We start from the raw sequence: 17318 nt of genomic DNA on the forward strand, positions 1-17318 counted from the left end.
ATATAAACGGAATGTGTATGCATGACAATAATAAATATCAAAGGTACCAAGATTATAATTTTGATACACCAGACGCGCGTTTCGTTTACATAAGACCCATCAGTGACGCTCAGATCAAAATGATAAAAAAGGCCAAACCAGTATAAAGTTGAAGAGCTTTGAGGACCCAAAATTCCCAAAAAAATAACATATATATCAGCAAGAACAATGGTATAATTTTACTTACTGTACAAAATGCATATCAGTAAAGTCTTAATTCGTATCAAAAGGAAAGTCATGGCTCTCCTTCGTATATATGTGTATTAAAGTTATCTATTTATCATACAAATAAATTATAGAATTAAAACTAACCATTATAAAAATATGTCAGGTGGTTAAAAGATCAAAGTTAAAATATAACCTACATTTTACCATTTGAAGACTAATGGACTTATCATACATCGCATTATGTACAATGATGTTGATGGTACAAACGTACATTCAGTTACCTTTGACATAGACTACATTTGTACTTCTCCAAACATTAACTTATATTCTGTCTGGTACAATGAAAAATTAACCATAGATATCCAACATGTGAATTTCAATGTTTGCATGTGTGTCTGCACATTAATCTTATTTTACGTATTCAATAAAGTTCGAAATAATATCATCATTATGTGGTCCACACATGAGTAACAATATTAGTTGAGAACAGTTCGAACATTAACAGTACCCTAATAAATATCGCAGCAATTTATCCGTCAACGAGACTGCAACCTAAAAATACACACACACAAAATGCCAAATCCACGGTTTATGTTCATACTGAGGTAATTAGCAAGAATAATCTAATAAAACTATCTCTTAGTTATATGACTACATGTTCTTCACATATAATAAAAATATGTGATTATTCTAAGTTAGGGCCATTTGCAGTGTACATCTTTTCTTGTCTGTTGTTTAAATATGGATTCCTTATCTGATGTCGTCATTGGTAATCAAAGCGTGTGTATGAATTTTCAGCTAATATCGCAATTCTACTAGGCCACGATCGCACTACGATCTGTGAAAAAAAAATGCAAATTTCGATGATCGTAGTACAATCGTGTAGATCGCAGTAAGGTCGTATCATGGGCGTGGTGAGGTCTTCAAGATCGTGATGAGCGTGGCCAACTTTGAACATGTTCAAAACAATCGTGATGCGGTCGTGGTAAAATCAGGTCGTAGTAGAAGCGTAGTGAGAGTGCACTAAGATCGTAGTAAAGCTGGGGTTACACATTCACGATTTTTACTGCCGTCCTTGACAGGAGTATTCCCGATTAAAATTTGTCAAAAGTCTGATCAAGATCCTGTAAATCGTGGATGGAAATTCTAACTTTAATTAAAATTTGTAAAACAAATAATTTAATCACGACAACAATCAGATATTGTTCAGGAAGCGTCGATATTCAACCGTTTCCAAGCGAATTTATCCCGATAATCCCATTCTCAATTCCGAGAAATCTACGTATTAAGCAGAAATAGAAAGAATGGAACTGTATTGATATGGAACACGATGTTGACGCTATTGGTGAGAACGTAGTGAGATCGCGGTATGAACGTAGTATAATCGTTGTAGGAACGTGCTATAATAGCAGTAAAAGCGTGGTAAGATCGTGTTGCAATCGAATAACTCTTGGTATGGTCGTGGTGAGAACGTGATGAGCGTAGAATAAGCGCGATGAGAACGTGGTATAATTGTAGCGGGATCGTTGTAGAAGCGTAATGAGGACGTAGTAGCATCGTGAAAGCAACGAAAATTTACATTTTCATGCCGCTCATACCTTGACCTCACCACGATCTGAATTCATTTTACATCGCGATGAGCGTGGTGCAATCGTGGTCTAGTGGGACTGGTGCTTAAGTGAATAAGATATGTGCTGGTAAATGACCTACACTCTGCACAATAGCACAATATTCCGTCAATCTATTGAAATTATCAAATATGACTACTTGTAAGCATTTATTTGCAGTAGCAGGTAAACTTACCACTCTTTTGTTTATCTTATACTCTTTTGAGACGCATGTTCCATTCCTTAAAATCAATGGAATTAAATCTAAAAGACGTCATATGGTTACTAAATTAGCCTTATCTCTAAAATGTAGAAAAAGCTACTATCACTCAAATTAAAAGCAAGTAAGATGGTAAACAGAATCTTCAAATTAAGTTGGAATTACTCGTAATTAGTCGAAGACCCCATATATAGCGGCGTTAGAGCAAACGTATATGTAGGCGATACAAATGTAAGTAAAACTATAACAATTACAAACTTAATTCCTTTTGAAATATCGTAATAAAGCGAGAGTGGCACAGAGTATGGTGCATACAAGTACTTAACCTACATACATGGGACATGTACATGTTATTCAAATGGTAGTTCATATTTCTTTTTAAAAATTTCAACTTTGTTAGATTTTCGGTTAAATATGACGAGATAAAGACTAAAATACTGAAAAAAACATCCACCACCTTTGGTAGTGAATTCACCTTTTTCATATTTCTTGTCACCCAAGTTTATTGTTACTTATATAGGTAGGATGTTCTCATAGGTTACCTGGACTTCTTTGATCATAAACCCTAAACGTTCGATAAGATCTGGTAAGTTAAGACTATTACCATAACGGATAAGTCAATGCCACTTGTCCTATCATAAGATATAACCAAACCAATAGTCAACCGGTGCATGTGAATACTTTTACCTAAAATATTCCAAACTGTAAAGGCTTTTTTTTTTGAAAATTCGATGGTTTCAGGGACAAAGAAAAATACTATGACAGAGACCTCTAAATGATACATCGCCAAATTAGGATATAACAAACAACACAAACAAACTCACACCTACTGCCATAAACCATGACCCCCACTCAAACTAAACTTGACATACTATATCTAAATGTCTTTTAATCTAATAAGCATATATAAATTCATTTTTCAATTTTCCCGAATCATGGTTGATACCATCATCATCAAGATCAGTTAAATTTGCAGTGATGTTAAATAGAATTTATACATGTAAGTCAAAGGATATAAAAGACCATGACAGATAGAAAAAAATACACATCGACAAATTAATATAAATCATATTCAATTATAAATACTTTAACCGTTTAACATTTCCCACTCTTCTTGCCTTTCTCTATCTTTAAATACGATTCAGCTTTTATTTATTGTTTCTTTACAGTTTTGGTCAAAACACATTTTGCTTTCCCGTCTACGCCTACAAGTGTGACCCGACACCGTATTAGAAGTAATGAATTAAGAAGTGACAAATAAAGGTCACAAGCTGTTATGTTTATTTTGTACAACATCAGCAGCATATTGATTTTTGAATGCAGATGCAGTACATGTATTACTAATAGATACAAAATGGCATCAATTTCCAGCAAGCTAAAGTATGAAATTAACAATGTTTTGCTGAATAAATACATATTTTACTAAAAATAATAAAACACATAGAATGTATATTGTATTATCATATTTGCTTTGCTGTGACCTACTGAAATCGGTCAAATATAAGTTATCCTCCTATTCCTGTAAAATAAACATTCGAAAAAAGAATTCTTAATGCGGGGTTCACACATTGCCGATTATTGCTCTCGTTTGAGATCAGACAGCGATACGACACGAAAAGTGAAAAAGTCGGATTACTATCCTCAATTATCTGGAATGTCCTATCATTGTCTGAACGCAGTCGTTTAAGTTCGTAACAGATTCCTACGGGTCGGGAAGGGTCCGAATAGTTCGACGAAGCACTCCGACAGTTAGGTGCGTCCCGTAACATTCAGGGAAACTCAGCCGATTTAGTCTAGTCGGATTACAATCGTGCCTATGTCGTGACAGATTCTGCTGTATCGGATCACAATCCTAACAATGTTCTGTGTATTCTGGACGGTGTCCTGTGGAACGGGAATGATCTGGGATAGTTTTTCATTGCTTTTTTTCTGCCGATTAAGTCCAGATTGCATCCAGATCTTGTCGATTGCGAACCGTTTTTGCCAAAACCGTTCCGGAACAGTCGCGTTATAAATACGAAATTCGTCAATAATACCCACGTCAGAGTCCCGACAATTACAGAATACAATACGACTGAGACCAGACAAAGCCGTTAGCAATGCGATAGAGCGGACGGTGATAGGATTATGTTCCGACAGTACCTGCAGATCCCGATTATGACGACAGTTTTCGAACGGATAACTTCCGTCAGCGTCGGTTTACTGTCTGGTCACTGTCTGATCTCTGTCGGATTACATTCGGTATAATCGGGACGCAGTCGTAACAGACTCGGTCGAAATATACCTGGCGAAAGATACAAATTGGATTAGAAGCAGATTGAGAACGGGATTATCGGGATAAATTCGCTTGGAAACGGTTGAATATCGACGCTTCCTGAAACATATCTGATTGTTGTCGTGGTTAAATTATTTTTTTTACAAATTTTGATTAAAGTTTGAATTTCCATCCACGATTCACAGGATCTTGATCAGACTTTTGACAAATTTTAATCGGGAACGGTCCTGTCAAGAACGGCAGTAAGAATCGTGAATGTGTGACGCCAGTTTTATGCACAATATGTGTGTCAGACGCCCTTTTATCTTGGTATTTTTAAATAATAATCTATTCATATCTACATATTTAAATGACAGTTACATAGAGCAAGGTGATACTGAATTTTAAGATGAATATAATTCAACGCATTATTTTTAACATTAATATGATCATGATGTTTAAAGTTATAATGTTCATTTTATGAGATTGGTATTTGTTACAATATATGGCCATGGTACTAAGATAATATCTTAAAAGCGTTATTTTTATTTTTGCATTTAGATTAAATGGCTTACTAGGTTAAATGTAAAAGTAAAGTTAAAATAACCATGCATCGTGATATTCAAGCTTGATATAGGTTACTAAGTATTTTGAAATCAACACATAGAAATACATGCATATCAAGTTGTGTAAAAATAAGGAGGTATGATTGCTAATAAGACAATTGTATATCAGTGAAATTAGAATGTGGATAAAAGCAACTATATGTCACTGTACGACTTTAAAAGGAACACAATATATATCGAAATATAAGCTATAAAAGGCCACGCAATGGTGAAATGTAAACAAATCAAATGAGAAAATAAAACTGACGATTTATGCTAAAACAAAAAGCAGCATAAACATCACCAAGTTAGTAAAACGGTATTTATCAAATTGAGTTCGACCATGTTGAAAGAGTATGATTTTCTATGCTGATGTCTGATATAAATTGTCTGTGAATAAAAATGTTTAAAGTTTTGGAAGGTAGCCATTGAAAAATATAGATCAGGCGGTTCAAGATGCATAATACATTTTAGGTTGGCGTCAATGGTTGTATTTTCATCAATCGTATTATTGGATATATTTGATGACTTGTTTTGAAGATGAATAAATGAAGGCAACAGTAGTATACCGATGTTCAAAACTCATAAATCGATAGAAAAAAAAACAAATCCGGGTCACAAACCAAAACCGATGGAAACGCATTCAATATATGAGGAGAACGACGACACAACATTAAAATGTAATACACACAGAAACGAACTAAGCATTAGACAAAATTCGATGTGAATGACAAATATAACATCAAAACTAAATACATGAATTTGGGATAGAAAAGTACCGTGACACGTCTTATAATAATGTGAATTCACACTCAATTAATTAAAAGAGGAAACAAACGACACAAAAGAAACAAGACATTTCACAGATGTAATTAAATTTTAGGAGTACTAAATGCGATACAAATTTTCTCAAATTGACAACCCCGACACATCCCACATGATGCCGCTTCAGCAAGTAAAAAATCTCAATTTTAACACAGTTAAATTCTCTGAAAATTCAGTTCTTTACAAATAGTTGAATAACAAAATTACCAAACTCCGAGAAAAATTAAAAATGCAAAGTCAATAATCAAATGGCAAAATCAAAAATCAAACACATCAAAAGAATGGATAACAACTGTCATATTCCTAACTTGTTACAGGCATTTTCTTATGTATAAAAAGGTGGATGACACCTGCTTTTATAGCTATCTAAACCTCTTACTTCAATGACAGTCGCACATCACATTAAACCTGGGTGTAACAATTCTTATCATGGGTAAGCAATAGTAAAGGAGGCAAGTTGTTATTCATAAAACGTGAACAGTTTAGAATTTATCAAGGACTACTGTGTCGGCAAATGAGAGGTTTGACGCCAACAAACTATCATACCCCTATTTCCTATTTTTATATCAAAACCTAGCAACAATATGTACGTGCTAACCCAAGTCATGAGTCTGTAATTTAGCGGTTGTCGCGTGTTGCTTTATCATATTTGGTTTTCGTTCATTGTTTTGTGCATAAATACGGCCGTTAGTTTTCTCGTTTGAATTGTTTCAAATTTGTCATTTCAGGGCCTCTATAGTTGTCTTTGCAGTATATGTGTTGTTCATTGTTGAAGGCCTTACGACGACATTTAGTTGTAAACGTCTACGTCGTGTACACTCTTTTGGAGAGTTGTCTAATTGCCAATCATTCCACATCTTCTTATTTATGTTTGTATATTAACTAGTATGGACAAAACAGTATTTAAAGATTTTACGACGGTGTTTGATTGATAACCTTTGTGATTCAAATGATCAATGATTTTACATTGATCGTTTCTTAAATTATAGGCTTTATATACTGTGAAGCGGTAAAAATAAGAATGTCGAATCCCGTTTGAATAAGAATTTTACAGCTGCAACAAAACCCCATTTTATTATCACGAACATTATTTATTAAACAGAAAAATTTTATGTATAAACTAGTGACACTAATGCGTATAAATGTAGTGATTTATGGACTTTTTGTCTTCTCTTGGTTTTTCTTAGAGTCATCATGTGTGTTGTCTTTTTTCGTCGAAGTATGTTTTATGCCCATTCGTAAGAATTTTACTTAAAAAGTATTTGCATTTTTCTTTATCGGCATATCATTCACAATTGATATATAGAATCCCCTAGAATAATGTTATTATGCATACGACACGATAATACTATGTAGACACAGCAGAACAGCACAAATCTCGAAATTATGCTTTATTTTATTTTCAATCATATACTGTAGGTTGGTTGAAGACTAGATATTCCTCGTCGTACATTTGATTTCTAGCTTTGAATTGATTGGTATCAGATGGTCCAGCTAATTTGTTATATTGAACTGAGGTGTAATAAATGTCTTCACTGTCCTCATCTGTGTTCGTGAAATGTACTTTTGGGACTGCATTGGCTTTTGATTTAATTGGCTTTTCCCTGAAATTAATGCAAATAAAGGCAACAGTAGTATACCCTGTTCATAATCGTTTTAAATCTTAAGTACATTGTAAATTGTAGGTAAGTTGGATAAATAGTTTTTTCTTTATTTTGCAGGTATATCTATAAAGAAAACAACATTTCCATGTGGACACATTTTGCAATTTACACATTTTTGTAGGTTTCCATTAAATAAACAAATTGATTACATTATTTTATATAAAAATTTCAAATTTGTTTAAATACAGACAATATGCATTAAGGACAACTAAATAATTATCCACGAAAAATATTACACATAAATAATCTATGTGTTGTTGATTAGTTAAATAATTTCTGAAAATTCCAAATTAAAATTTAACAATGATATCTCGTTTGAATCATTTCAAAGGAGTAGGTCCAGTAAGACCCCTTTTTGGCCCCAAAATATAGCAGTTTTACAAAATTGTTAAAATGTTAACTTTTAGTTATTTATTGGACAGTAGAATGCTTCTGCTACATAAATATGGGCTGCTTTTGACAATACAATGCACATATATCGGGTACTATCACCATTAAGTCATGCTAAATTACTGAAATCTTCACAATTTTAGCCTTTTACTTAAATTTTAGATGGTTTCCGTGTAAAACGAAAGTGGTCATCGTGTTCATCCTTAATATTAAAATATAAGTTGTATTTGATGATAATACATACGTATATAAAGGTTGAGGATGAACACGGATGCGGCCACTTTCATTTTTGAGAAAAACCATCTGAAAAGTGACTTTTTTCGGCATATTTGGTAGATTTCTCATATTTGAGCTTGAATCGGATCGTTTTTAATGACTAAATCAGTTAAAATCTTTCACATAAACTAATTGAATCAAATGAAATAGACACTTAAGTGTTTAAAAAGTGGTCAAAATCTTTCGTCAGATGAACCTCAAATTTGAGGCCAAAATCGGTCCTTACCGGACCTACTCCTTTGGTTTATTTTCGATTTTAAACGGTAGTGGTTTTACTCATTGTTGAAGGACGTACAAGACATATAGTGGCTGACATACACGTCAGTTTGACTCATAACGAATCATAAATTTAGATTTACACATATATCATACCTAGTTTTAATATAGATAAAAGCGGCGAACAACAACAAGAAAGAAGCCATTGCTACTGCAACACCAATGATTATAACTGCAACAAAAAGAAACGATGATAACATCAAAATTAATACACTTATCTTTTATATAGATAAAATGTATTGATGTGTTTAATATTAATATTGTTAAAACTACTTGCTGAAGACAAAGATTTACTTTGTATAACAATGTAGGCACATGTTACCGATAACGTTATGTTTTAGCATTGCTCCAGTTAAACAAAACATGTTAAATTACTTAACAAAATTTAAAAGTGAAGAAGAGGAAATTACCCTGCCAGGCACCCAGCCTAACTTCTTTTTTGAGTGGCCTTGATTGGAATCTACTAAATCGATTTATGGTTTGCCTTTCTTTAACTTCATATAGTTATTTTGGGAGATCTATAAATTCAATCTCTGTTCAACTTTGAATGTAATGCGATGTATTTAGCATGAATAAGACCCTTCTTGCTAACCAGACAGAGTAGAATTTATGACTTGATGAGATTGGTTTTGTTATCGAAAATCTATGGTAGTTTGTTTCCATTCGTTGCATTGGTGGATACAGTCTTCCGTTTGATTGTGTCAGTTTTATGGACTTTTGATTAACCTTGGAGTTCGGTATTTTGTTAAAACGTTTCTTCTAATTACCGTTGACAGAAAACATAATGTGTTTGTGTTTACAATATGTAGTTCGCTTTATACAAATGTTTAACACGTTAGATTCTATAATAAAATGATATACATGTATAACCTTTTTTGTTAGATTCTTGTGTTTGAGTTAAGGCTTGATTCGTCACTTTACGCCTTATCGTTGATAAAGTAGAACTTCTATAAATTGTGGTATCCCGGTCTATATCGACTTCAGTAATACTGACGATCACTGTATCGGTATTGTCAGAAGTAGCAACAATCATTGTAGGCGTTGATTCATTTAGAGAGCACCTGATGTCATCTGACACACCAACTAAAAAAGTAAATGCTAGTACAATTTGGAAAGGAAAATGAATAGAAAAAATACTCAATATAATGATAAGAAGAATCATATGGTTTCAGTTATTTCAATTCGCAAAAAAAAAAATGTTATTAGGAGATAAGACTTAAAATTGAAATTAATGGGGTACTTGAAATGTTCAACAATTCTACAAATATAGCCAAGTGTATAATATTTGGAGAACTATTTAGACCTACTGTTTTGAAGTCTAAAATATTGAACTACATCGTAAATACTGACATTGGGTCGAGAGAAAAAACACATATTGATTTCATCAAAATACAAAAATGGTAAAGAATCATCAAATTGTATTACCTTGACAAAGATACGGAAAAGTTTGTAAGCAATCTCCAATTAATCTATGACTATATCCATTATCATGCACATTCCTGGCATGACATGATCCAATATCAAATTCGTTATCTACATAAAAAAAAGTATGCATCGGATGAGTGAATCACATTTTATATGAATTATGTTTACGCCAATCTCACTCAATCTGACTCAATTTGAATATGCTTGTATAAACTGCAGTATTAATTACAATGTGTTGCACTTTCAATGATAATGTTTTGAGTATTATGTCTTCTGTGATACATTTAAGTTTTTATGTCACGACCAATCAACACAATTATTCTTACAGATACTTAAATAATGAACGGATTTCCTACAATTCAGACATTTGTAGCCCAAAGACATATTATAGCAATCATGGTATTTATTAATAAAGTACTAGGTATCTAAAACAAAGAATCATGCCAACAACAATATCTAACTTCTGCATCATAATGCTCTGCTGGTTTGTATGTAGTTTTAATTTAGGCAAAATAAAAAACTTATTTACATGGTTTTAAAGAGTACTGGTTTAAAACGTGTCTCTACCGTGTTAAAAAAAACCCACCAAAGCCAAAAAGAAACAGTCTAGTTCACGGCATGGCATCCTCTCTATTGCTGCTGGAGTTTAAATTTCAGAGCCTATCATCGTCTTACTAATTTATTGATTAATTATGTACGGTCGCAATGAATTTGTTTTAAATCAAATCATGCAAAAAAACACTAGCTCTGTGTTAAAAATAACCAAATTTGGGCACTTTAATGCCTTGAAAGAGGGGCGAAAGATACCAGAGGGACAATCAAACTCATAGATCGAAAATAAACTGACAACGACATGGCGAACAAAGAAAAAGACACACAGACAAATAACAGTACCCAAGACACAACATAGAAAACTAAAGACTAAGCAACACGAACCCCACCAAAAACTGGGTGTGATCACAGAAAGATTCATGTTCCATTCACGACTTTTATTGTAGTCCGTCAAAGGATCAATCGATTCTAACAATGTGTAACAAATTTACATGCCCGTCATGTGCGAATATTTAGTGAAATAACTTTTTTTTGTTTATACATTGTAGATGATTCAAATAACATTAATATTCACAGATAAATAATACGTAAGTTCTTTATCTCAAGTATGTTTTCAATAAGTCAACTTGGATCTGCTATTTTCGTCTTTTTTAAAATACATAAAACAAACATCCGACATGTTAGGTATCTAAGCTTAATTGCTATGGTGCCTTGCTATGAACAAAATGCAGTGTGAGCCTGTATATTCAGTAGTTGTCGTTTGTTTATGTGTTACATATTTGTTCTTCGTTCATTTTTTTACATAAATAAGGCCGTTAGTTTTCTCGTTTGAATTGTTTTACATTGTCTTATCGGGGCTTTTTATAGCTGACTATGCGGTATGGGCTTTGCTCATTGTTGAAGGCCGTACGGTGACCTATAGTTGTTAATGTCTGTGTCATTTTGGTCTTTTGTGGATAGTTGTCTCATTGGCAATCATACCACATCTTCTTTTTTATATGAGGTATTCATTGATTAGTCAGAAACCAAACGACACTAGCTAGTTCTTGGTCATTTTCGTTTTTATTTTGATATTCCTTGCAAAATTTGGAAGCAGCAATACTTGAAAAAGAGTTGTGCTTCCAGGATAGGTTTGCTTTAGACAAATATGTACAAATATTAATGACCTTTGATGAAGAGGGTATTCTATAAACTAATTTGGAATTTTCAAACGCATTTTTGCTTGAAAAAGGGTACCAGTGATTCTTCGAATAAAATTTAATCCGAAATGAAAACATGCTTTAAACGTACCCTTTTCATACAAAATTTGATGACGATCCACACCACACATATCGTATAAGTTTCCTGGACATATTGAAACGTCACAGGAATCGGACCTATTCACACTGGTAAAGTCTTCTAGATCATAACAAAAACATTCTGTGGTCTAAAATTATCATATTGTCACATTAAACTACATAAGTACTAAATAAAACATAACGTCAAATATTACAACTGAAATTAGTAATTATATTTAACAAAGCAGTGACACATACCAAAACATCGTATAAAATATTAAAGAAGCTTCTAGGCACATGGATATTGGTTAGTCTGTATTCATCATATTATTTGAACTAAAAAGTACAAAAAGCCGAAGAGTCTTTATCATGTTTTTGCTTTAAATAGTAAAGAACTATCACATTACATGTACAGGAGCAAACTGACTTAATTAAATATAACCAGCAACAGTTACCATTGATATATTTGGATATATCAGTTTCAAACACAAACATTAACAACCCGATTTCCTTACTCAATTACTATGCCCGTGTCCGATTAGATTTCAATAAACGTAATCTGTGTATAACTGGTAAATTATTAAATCAAGGGATTTCGTTTTAATGAATTACTGAACATTTCATTTTATAATTTCAAATGTAGAAAGGTTTTGTTTTGAATTTTAAATGTAATTGTAGAAACCTTGTTACTAATAGCAAAGTGCATTCATTTTTTTTAAATAATTTTACAGTGGTGGTGTTTACAGATCCCATAAAATTCACTAAAAATTTACATGTACAGTGGAGTCATTCTTAAAGGTCATTTATTTGGTACTGTTGTTAAAGCTCTCCAAAGATACCAAGATTATACTCCTTGATTTGATCTGTGTGGTCATTTTTGTTTTCTAGAACTCTTTTGGTAGTTCTTCGTGTCGATCGGAATTAAACAGTTCGTTATTATGTTTTGCTGTAACTTAACTGTCCCAGCTTAAGGAGAGGATTGTTCAGCGATCCCAACGCTTACTTCATGTATACGGAATTTGTTTTATCGTACGGTGACCTATATTTACTATAAAATTCACATTCATTGGTCTTTGGTGGATATTTGTTTCATTGAAAATTCCAATACATTTTTTTATTTAATAACATCTATAACATAAATGACATGTACATCTATTGTCAGTACTATTGAAATTCACGACATTAATCCTGCTACAATGGAAATTGGGACAACTATGCTCATAAAATATTTTAACACATGAGACAAATAAAAAAATCATTGTCTCCCTTGAATTTACAACTGCTGAATCACGAATTTTAACACACCGTCACTCAACGGGTCTAAATCTCATGAAACACAAATAATTATGTTAACATGTTTAAAATATTTCCTTTTCTTAAAAAAAGTGAGAATGGAAATGGGGAATGTGTCAAAGAGACAATAACCGACCATAGAGAAGACAACAGCAGAAGGTCAAAAATACTTCTTTGATGAATGTTATAACATGAGCAACACGACGGGTGCCACAAGTGGAGCAGGATCTGCTTAACCTTCCGGAGCACCTGAGATCACCCCTAGTTTTTGGTGGGGTTCGTGATGCTTATTCTTTAGTTTTCTATGCTGTGTCATGTGTCTTTTTCATTTTTAGCCATGGCGTTGTCGGTTTATTTTCGATTTATGAGTTTGACTGTCCCTCTGGTATCTTTCGTCCCTCTTTTATACACTAATATCAGACTTGTACTTTGGAAATAAAAATTAGATACAGTGTAATCTGCTGAAGCTGAATAACACAATAAATACAGAAGGTAAACGAATATTTTTTCAAGGATTGCATCATACATTGTACACTTACAGTTATGCCAAAGTGAGTAAATTTGTCACTTATGCAAAAGTCAGCACATATAGCAATGCGTTTATCGGCTTTGCGATGATCTGTTGGTGTCTTTTTGCTTCCTTCTCCAGTATAACATCCCTCTAAAATGTTCGAAAATACTTATTACATTTTTTTTGGCAAGCAATATTTTGGAAACTGTCTGAATTACTTGAAAACAATCTTGTATCTTAATATTCTACATAAAATTACTTAAAATGATAAAAATATTTTTAATATGATTGATGATTAATTCAAACCTTATTATTTATTACAATGTTTAATTTCTAATAACAGATAATTTACTTAATTTTCGGGAAATCACTTCATACATGGAATTGTATTAAACGTTGACATTTTTAATTTTTTGTGTGTCTTAAACATGATATATAAAATTAACATGTACCATTGACTTACGTAATTGTTTGTAAACTGGTCTCCCATTCCAAACGTATTGATATCGCTGACATGTTAACAAAGCTTTAACGAATAGTTGTCCAAAACTCAAAAGATTCCCGCCGAATTCTTGACATGATGATTCTGCATCATCAAATATTTTCTTTTCGATACCAGAATAGAAAATTGTAGCATTAGTTCCTAGAATGTCAAAGTCATATAGATTATTAATCTAGAAGTTACCCGACACACTTACAAATTGAAAGAAAATTCAAATTACAAATAAAATAACATGTCAGATTAATTAAACAATATCCCCATTTGCCGTTGAAAAATGTTTTACTTGCGTTTTTTTAAGCCAAAAATAAAGCAATTATGTTTCGGGAAGGATATTTCTGAGTCAGGGAAAAACATATCAACAATGTGTTGGTTTGGTTAATCTGAATAGGACATGACAAAAGATTAAAAGGGGAAAATTTCTTTTTAATTGGTTGGTATTAGTTGTTTTATTATCAAAAAGAACCATTTAAATTGATGTCAATCATACAAAGCTCTGATTCCTTTCACGGATTTGGCTATACTTTTTGGACCTTTTGGATTATTATAGCTCTCTTCATCTTTTATATAAGGTAGCACTCCACAGTTAGAAAATAAAATTAAAAATGAGCCACAAAATGTTTTATCATCTCCAATTCCTGGATTTCTAATACATTAACCTAACTGTTTGTGTTGTACATGTGCATATGTATGTAATCAGTATATTCCATAGATTTGATTTTCAAAAGTTAAAAGAGTGAAAATTAATTCCTTTTATGTGTATCCATGGCAACATTCTGCATTTATTTACCATAAAATATTGCAAAAAGGGGCGTGGACATGTCACATATCCCCCCCAAAATTTGGATCAAACTAGAATTTCAATGCCTTTGAGTGATACCTTTTTAGAAACTGTTTTCATAAATCTTCCAAATGATCAAATAAAAAATGGGTGTCTTTCGCCTCATTTTTTCGTAAAATCCAATTACAAAGTTCGTGCGATAAAAAGTTGGAAAAAAACATTACAATAATTGCCGGACCAATGTATGGTAGGGACATGCAAATACGGACTGTCATACAGAAAACAGCCTATATTACATACATTACATAATCTTGATGTTCATATAAACCCAATACAAAGGCTATTTTGATGCTCAGCTATCCAAAAATGAATTTTGTTGCACACTAGCTCTCATATTTGAAAAATCCACAGGGGCCAAAATGCGAAACTACACACCTAACTGTGGAGTGCTACCTAAGCTTTGGATTTCAAATATTTTGGACACGAGAATCACTGAAGAGACATGTATTGTCGAAATGCACATCTGGTGCAGGAAAACTGGTACCGTTAATGTTATTGCACATTTGTCTGGCCTACCAACTATTTACCAGAGACCAAAGGACTATGATGTAAACGATTATGATATAGGGCACTGTACGACCTTCAACCCATACCATAAAGTAAGCTATAAAAGGGCCCTGGATGACACACATTTGAAACAACTAAAGCTAAAAAAACGAATATCACGGTATATAATGATGAACAATTTTTCACTGACAATAAGTACAAAACTAATACAAGTATCCCCTTTAATAAAAAAAAATATGAAAAACATAACAATAACAGAAACGAGAAACGAGAAAACACATAGTGATACACAAATATATATGTAAAAATTTGTGAAATAATAAATGAAAAACACAAAATATTAAATATTATAGTTGTGCTTACCGCTACATGTAAAAACAAGTATTTGGCAAATTAAAATCAAATATGTATTCATACTGTATCTCCCCTTTCACTTAGAGAATTGTAGCTATTTTATCTCCTCCATCAATCAAATAATAAAATACATTTTAAGGTGACTATTAAATATATTTATTTTACTTTATTTTGTTTGTATAATCAATGATAATAGATGTATGTCTACTCCTTATCAGATTGGATCCTTATGTACGAGCACCCAAAGTATATCAATGCTATATCGAGAGCTTTAATAATCATTATCACTACCATTAAGTTTAAAAAATTTCTACCTTTAATATGCTTCGACAAAACTTCTATTAGGATTTTTAACGAAAATACTTTATATGCCCAATCTTTTCATTTAAATGATTTTCCGCATATATTTATAAACGTGAAAGACAACATTTTGAAATGTACATGAATGCATGTTTCTAAATCAAAATGAAGCTAAGTACTGGAGACGGAATTAGAATATTTACCACCCGTAAAAAATACAAGAAAAGGTAATGGAAGTTAGTTACTGTAATGAATTGACAGCAAACTGTATATGAACCTAAAGCTCATGTAAAAAACAAACTTGAGTTTTCCTCGTCACTCAAAAACACCAACAGAAACTAGAATAACCACATCCACATAAAAGAAACTAGAATTACCACATCCACATGAAAGAAACTAGAATAACCACATCCACATAAAAAAAACTACCCGTGTACTTGATAAGGACAGTAAGTGGTAACGAAAGGTTTAAGTTTTCGGAATTTTAGTTTTTTTTAGCTCAACTTTCCAAATGAATTGTGATATTTTGCCATCGCTTGGTGTCCGGCGTCGTTTTCCGTCTGGTGTAAACTATTTCAAAATTCTTCTCCTATTAAACTACTGCACCAATTCAAACCACAAGCTTAATTGATCCTTAGGGTATCTAGAATAAAGTTTGTGTTTTATTTTCTTTGTCATCAAAAATCATAGCCGCTAGGGATAACATTTAAGGAAATTTTGCAGTTTTCGGTTAATATCTGGAATATTATTACAAATAAAGATAAATTGTAAACAGAAAAAAACTTTCATCAAAGTCAGATCTACAAATAAATTAACTTTTTAAATGACTGAAATTGTCAGTTAACCCCTAAGGCAGCAACCATTTGATTTTCTGGGGGGGGGGGGGGCTATGGTTTTTTTTTCTGTACAAACTTTTTTTTTCGCCTGCGGCGAAAAACAATCTATTGTTTTCGCGACAAGTCGAAAACAATTTTTTTCTTTCAATTTTAGCATTACATATAGTGGCAGCTGAGGGTGAAACAAACATTTTTTTTTCTCAGAATCAAAAACAAATTATTTTTTTCTCCAAAAACTGGAAACAAACTTTTTTTTCCAAAAAAAACCATAGCCCCCCCCCCCCCCCCCCAGAAAATCAAATGGTTGCTGCCTAAGTGAGTTATTGTCCTTTATAGACAATTTTTCACAATTTGTTCATCTAGTTGTTTACTTAAAAAAATCTTTTCCTTTGAAACTGCTGAATCAATTTCAGCCAAATTTGGTCGGAATAAATTTCAGACTATCTAGTATAAATTTTGTATTTTATTTTTTGTACGTCAAGGAACATATCCACTGTGGCTAAAATGGAACATAAGGGTAAACTATTGAAAAGCAAAAATAATCATTGATGACAGATTTTTAGCAAACAATTATAGGTGCGCTGTGTAGGCTATTGAGA

General features: G+C 32.5%; 1 protein-coding gene across 1 annotated transcript; it reads right to left on the minus strand.

Moving 5' to 3' along the window:
• Positions 1-7075: 7075 nt before the first annotated feature.
• LOC143062382 (uncharacterized) lies at positions 7076-15638 on the minus strand. Its single transcript, XM_076234093.1, has 8 exons — positions 15593-15638; positions 13846-14025; positions 13411-13532; positions 11592-11727; positions 9750-9857; positions 9195-9407; positions 8421-8496; positions 7076-7322 (listed from the first exon to the last, which is right to left on the minus strand). Exons 4-8 carry the CDS (start codon positions 11629-11631, stop codon positions 7121-7123), a joined length of 639 nt encoding a protein of 212 aa, XP_076090208.1. The 5' UTR covers positions 11632-11727; positions 13411-13532; positions 13846-14025; positions 15593-15638; the 3' UTR covers positions 7076-7120.
• Positions 15639-17318: the final 1680 nt, after the last annotated feature.

Source organism: Mytilus galloprovincialis, chromosome 2, assembly GCF_965363235.1.
Source record: "Mytilus galloprovincialis chromosome 2, xbMytGall1.hap1.1, whole genome shotgun sequence".
NCBI classification, from domain to species: domain Eukaryota; kingdom Metazoa; phylum Mollusca; class Bivalvia; order Mytilida; family Mytilidae; genus Mytilus; species Mytilus galloprovincialis.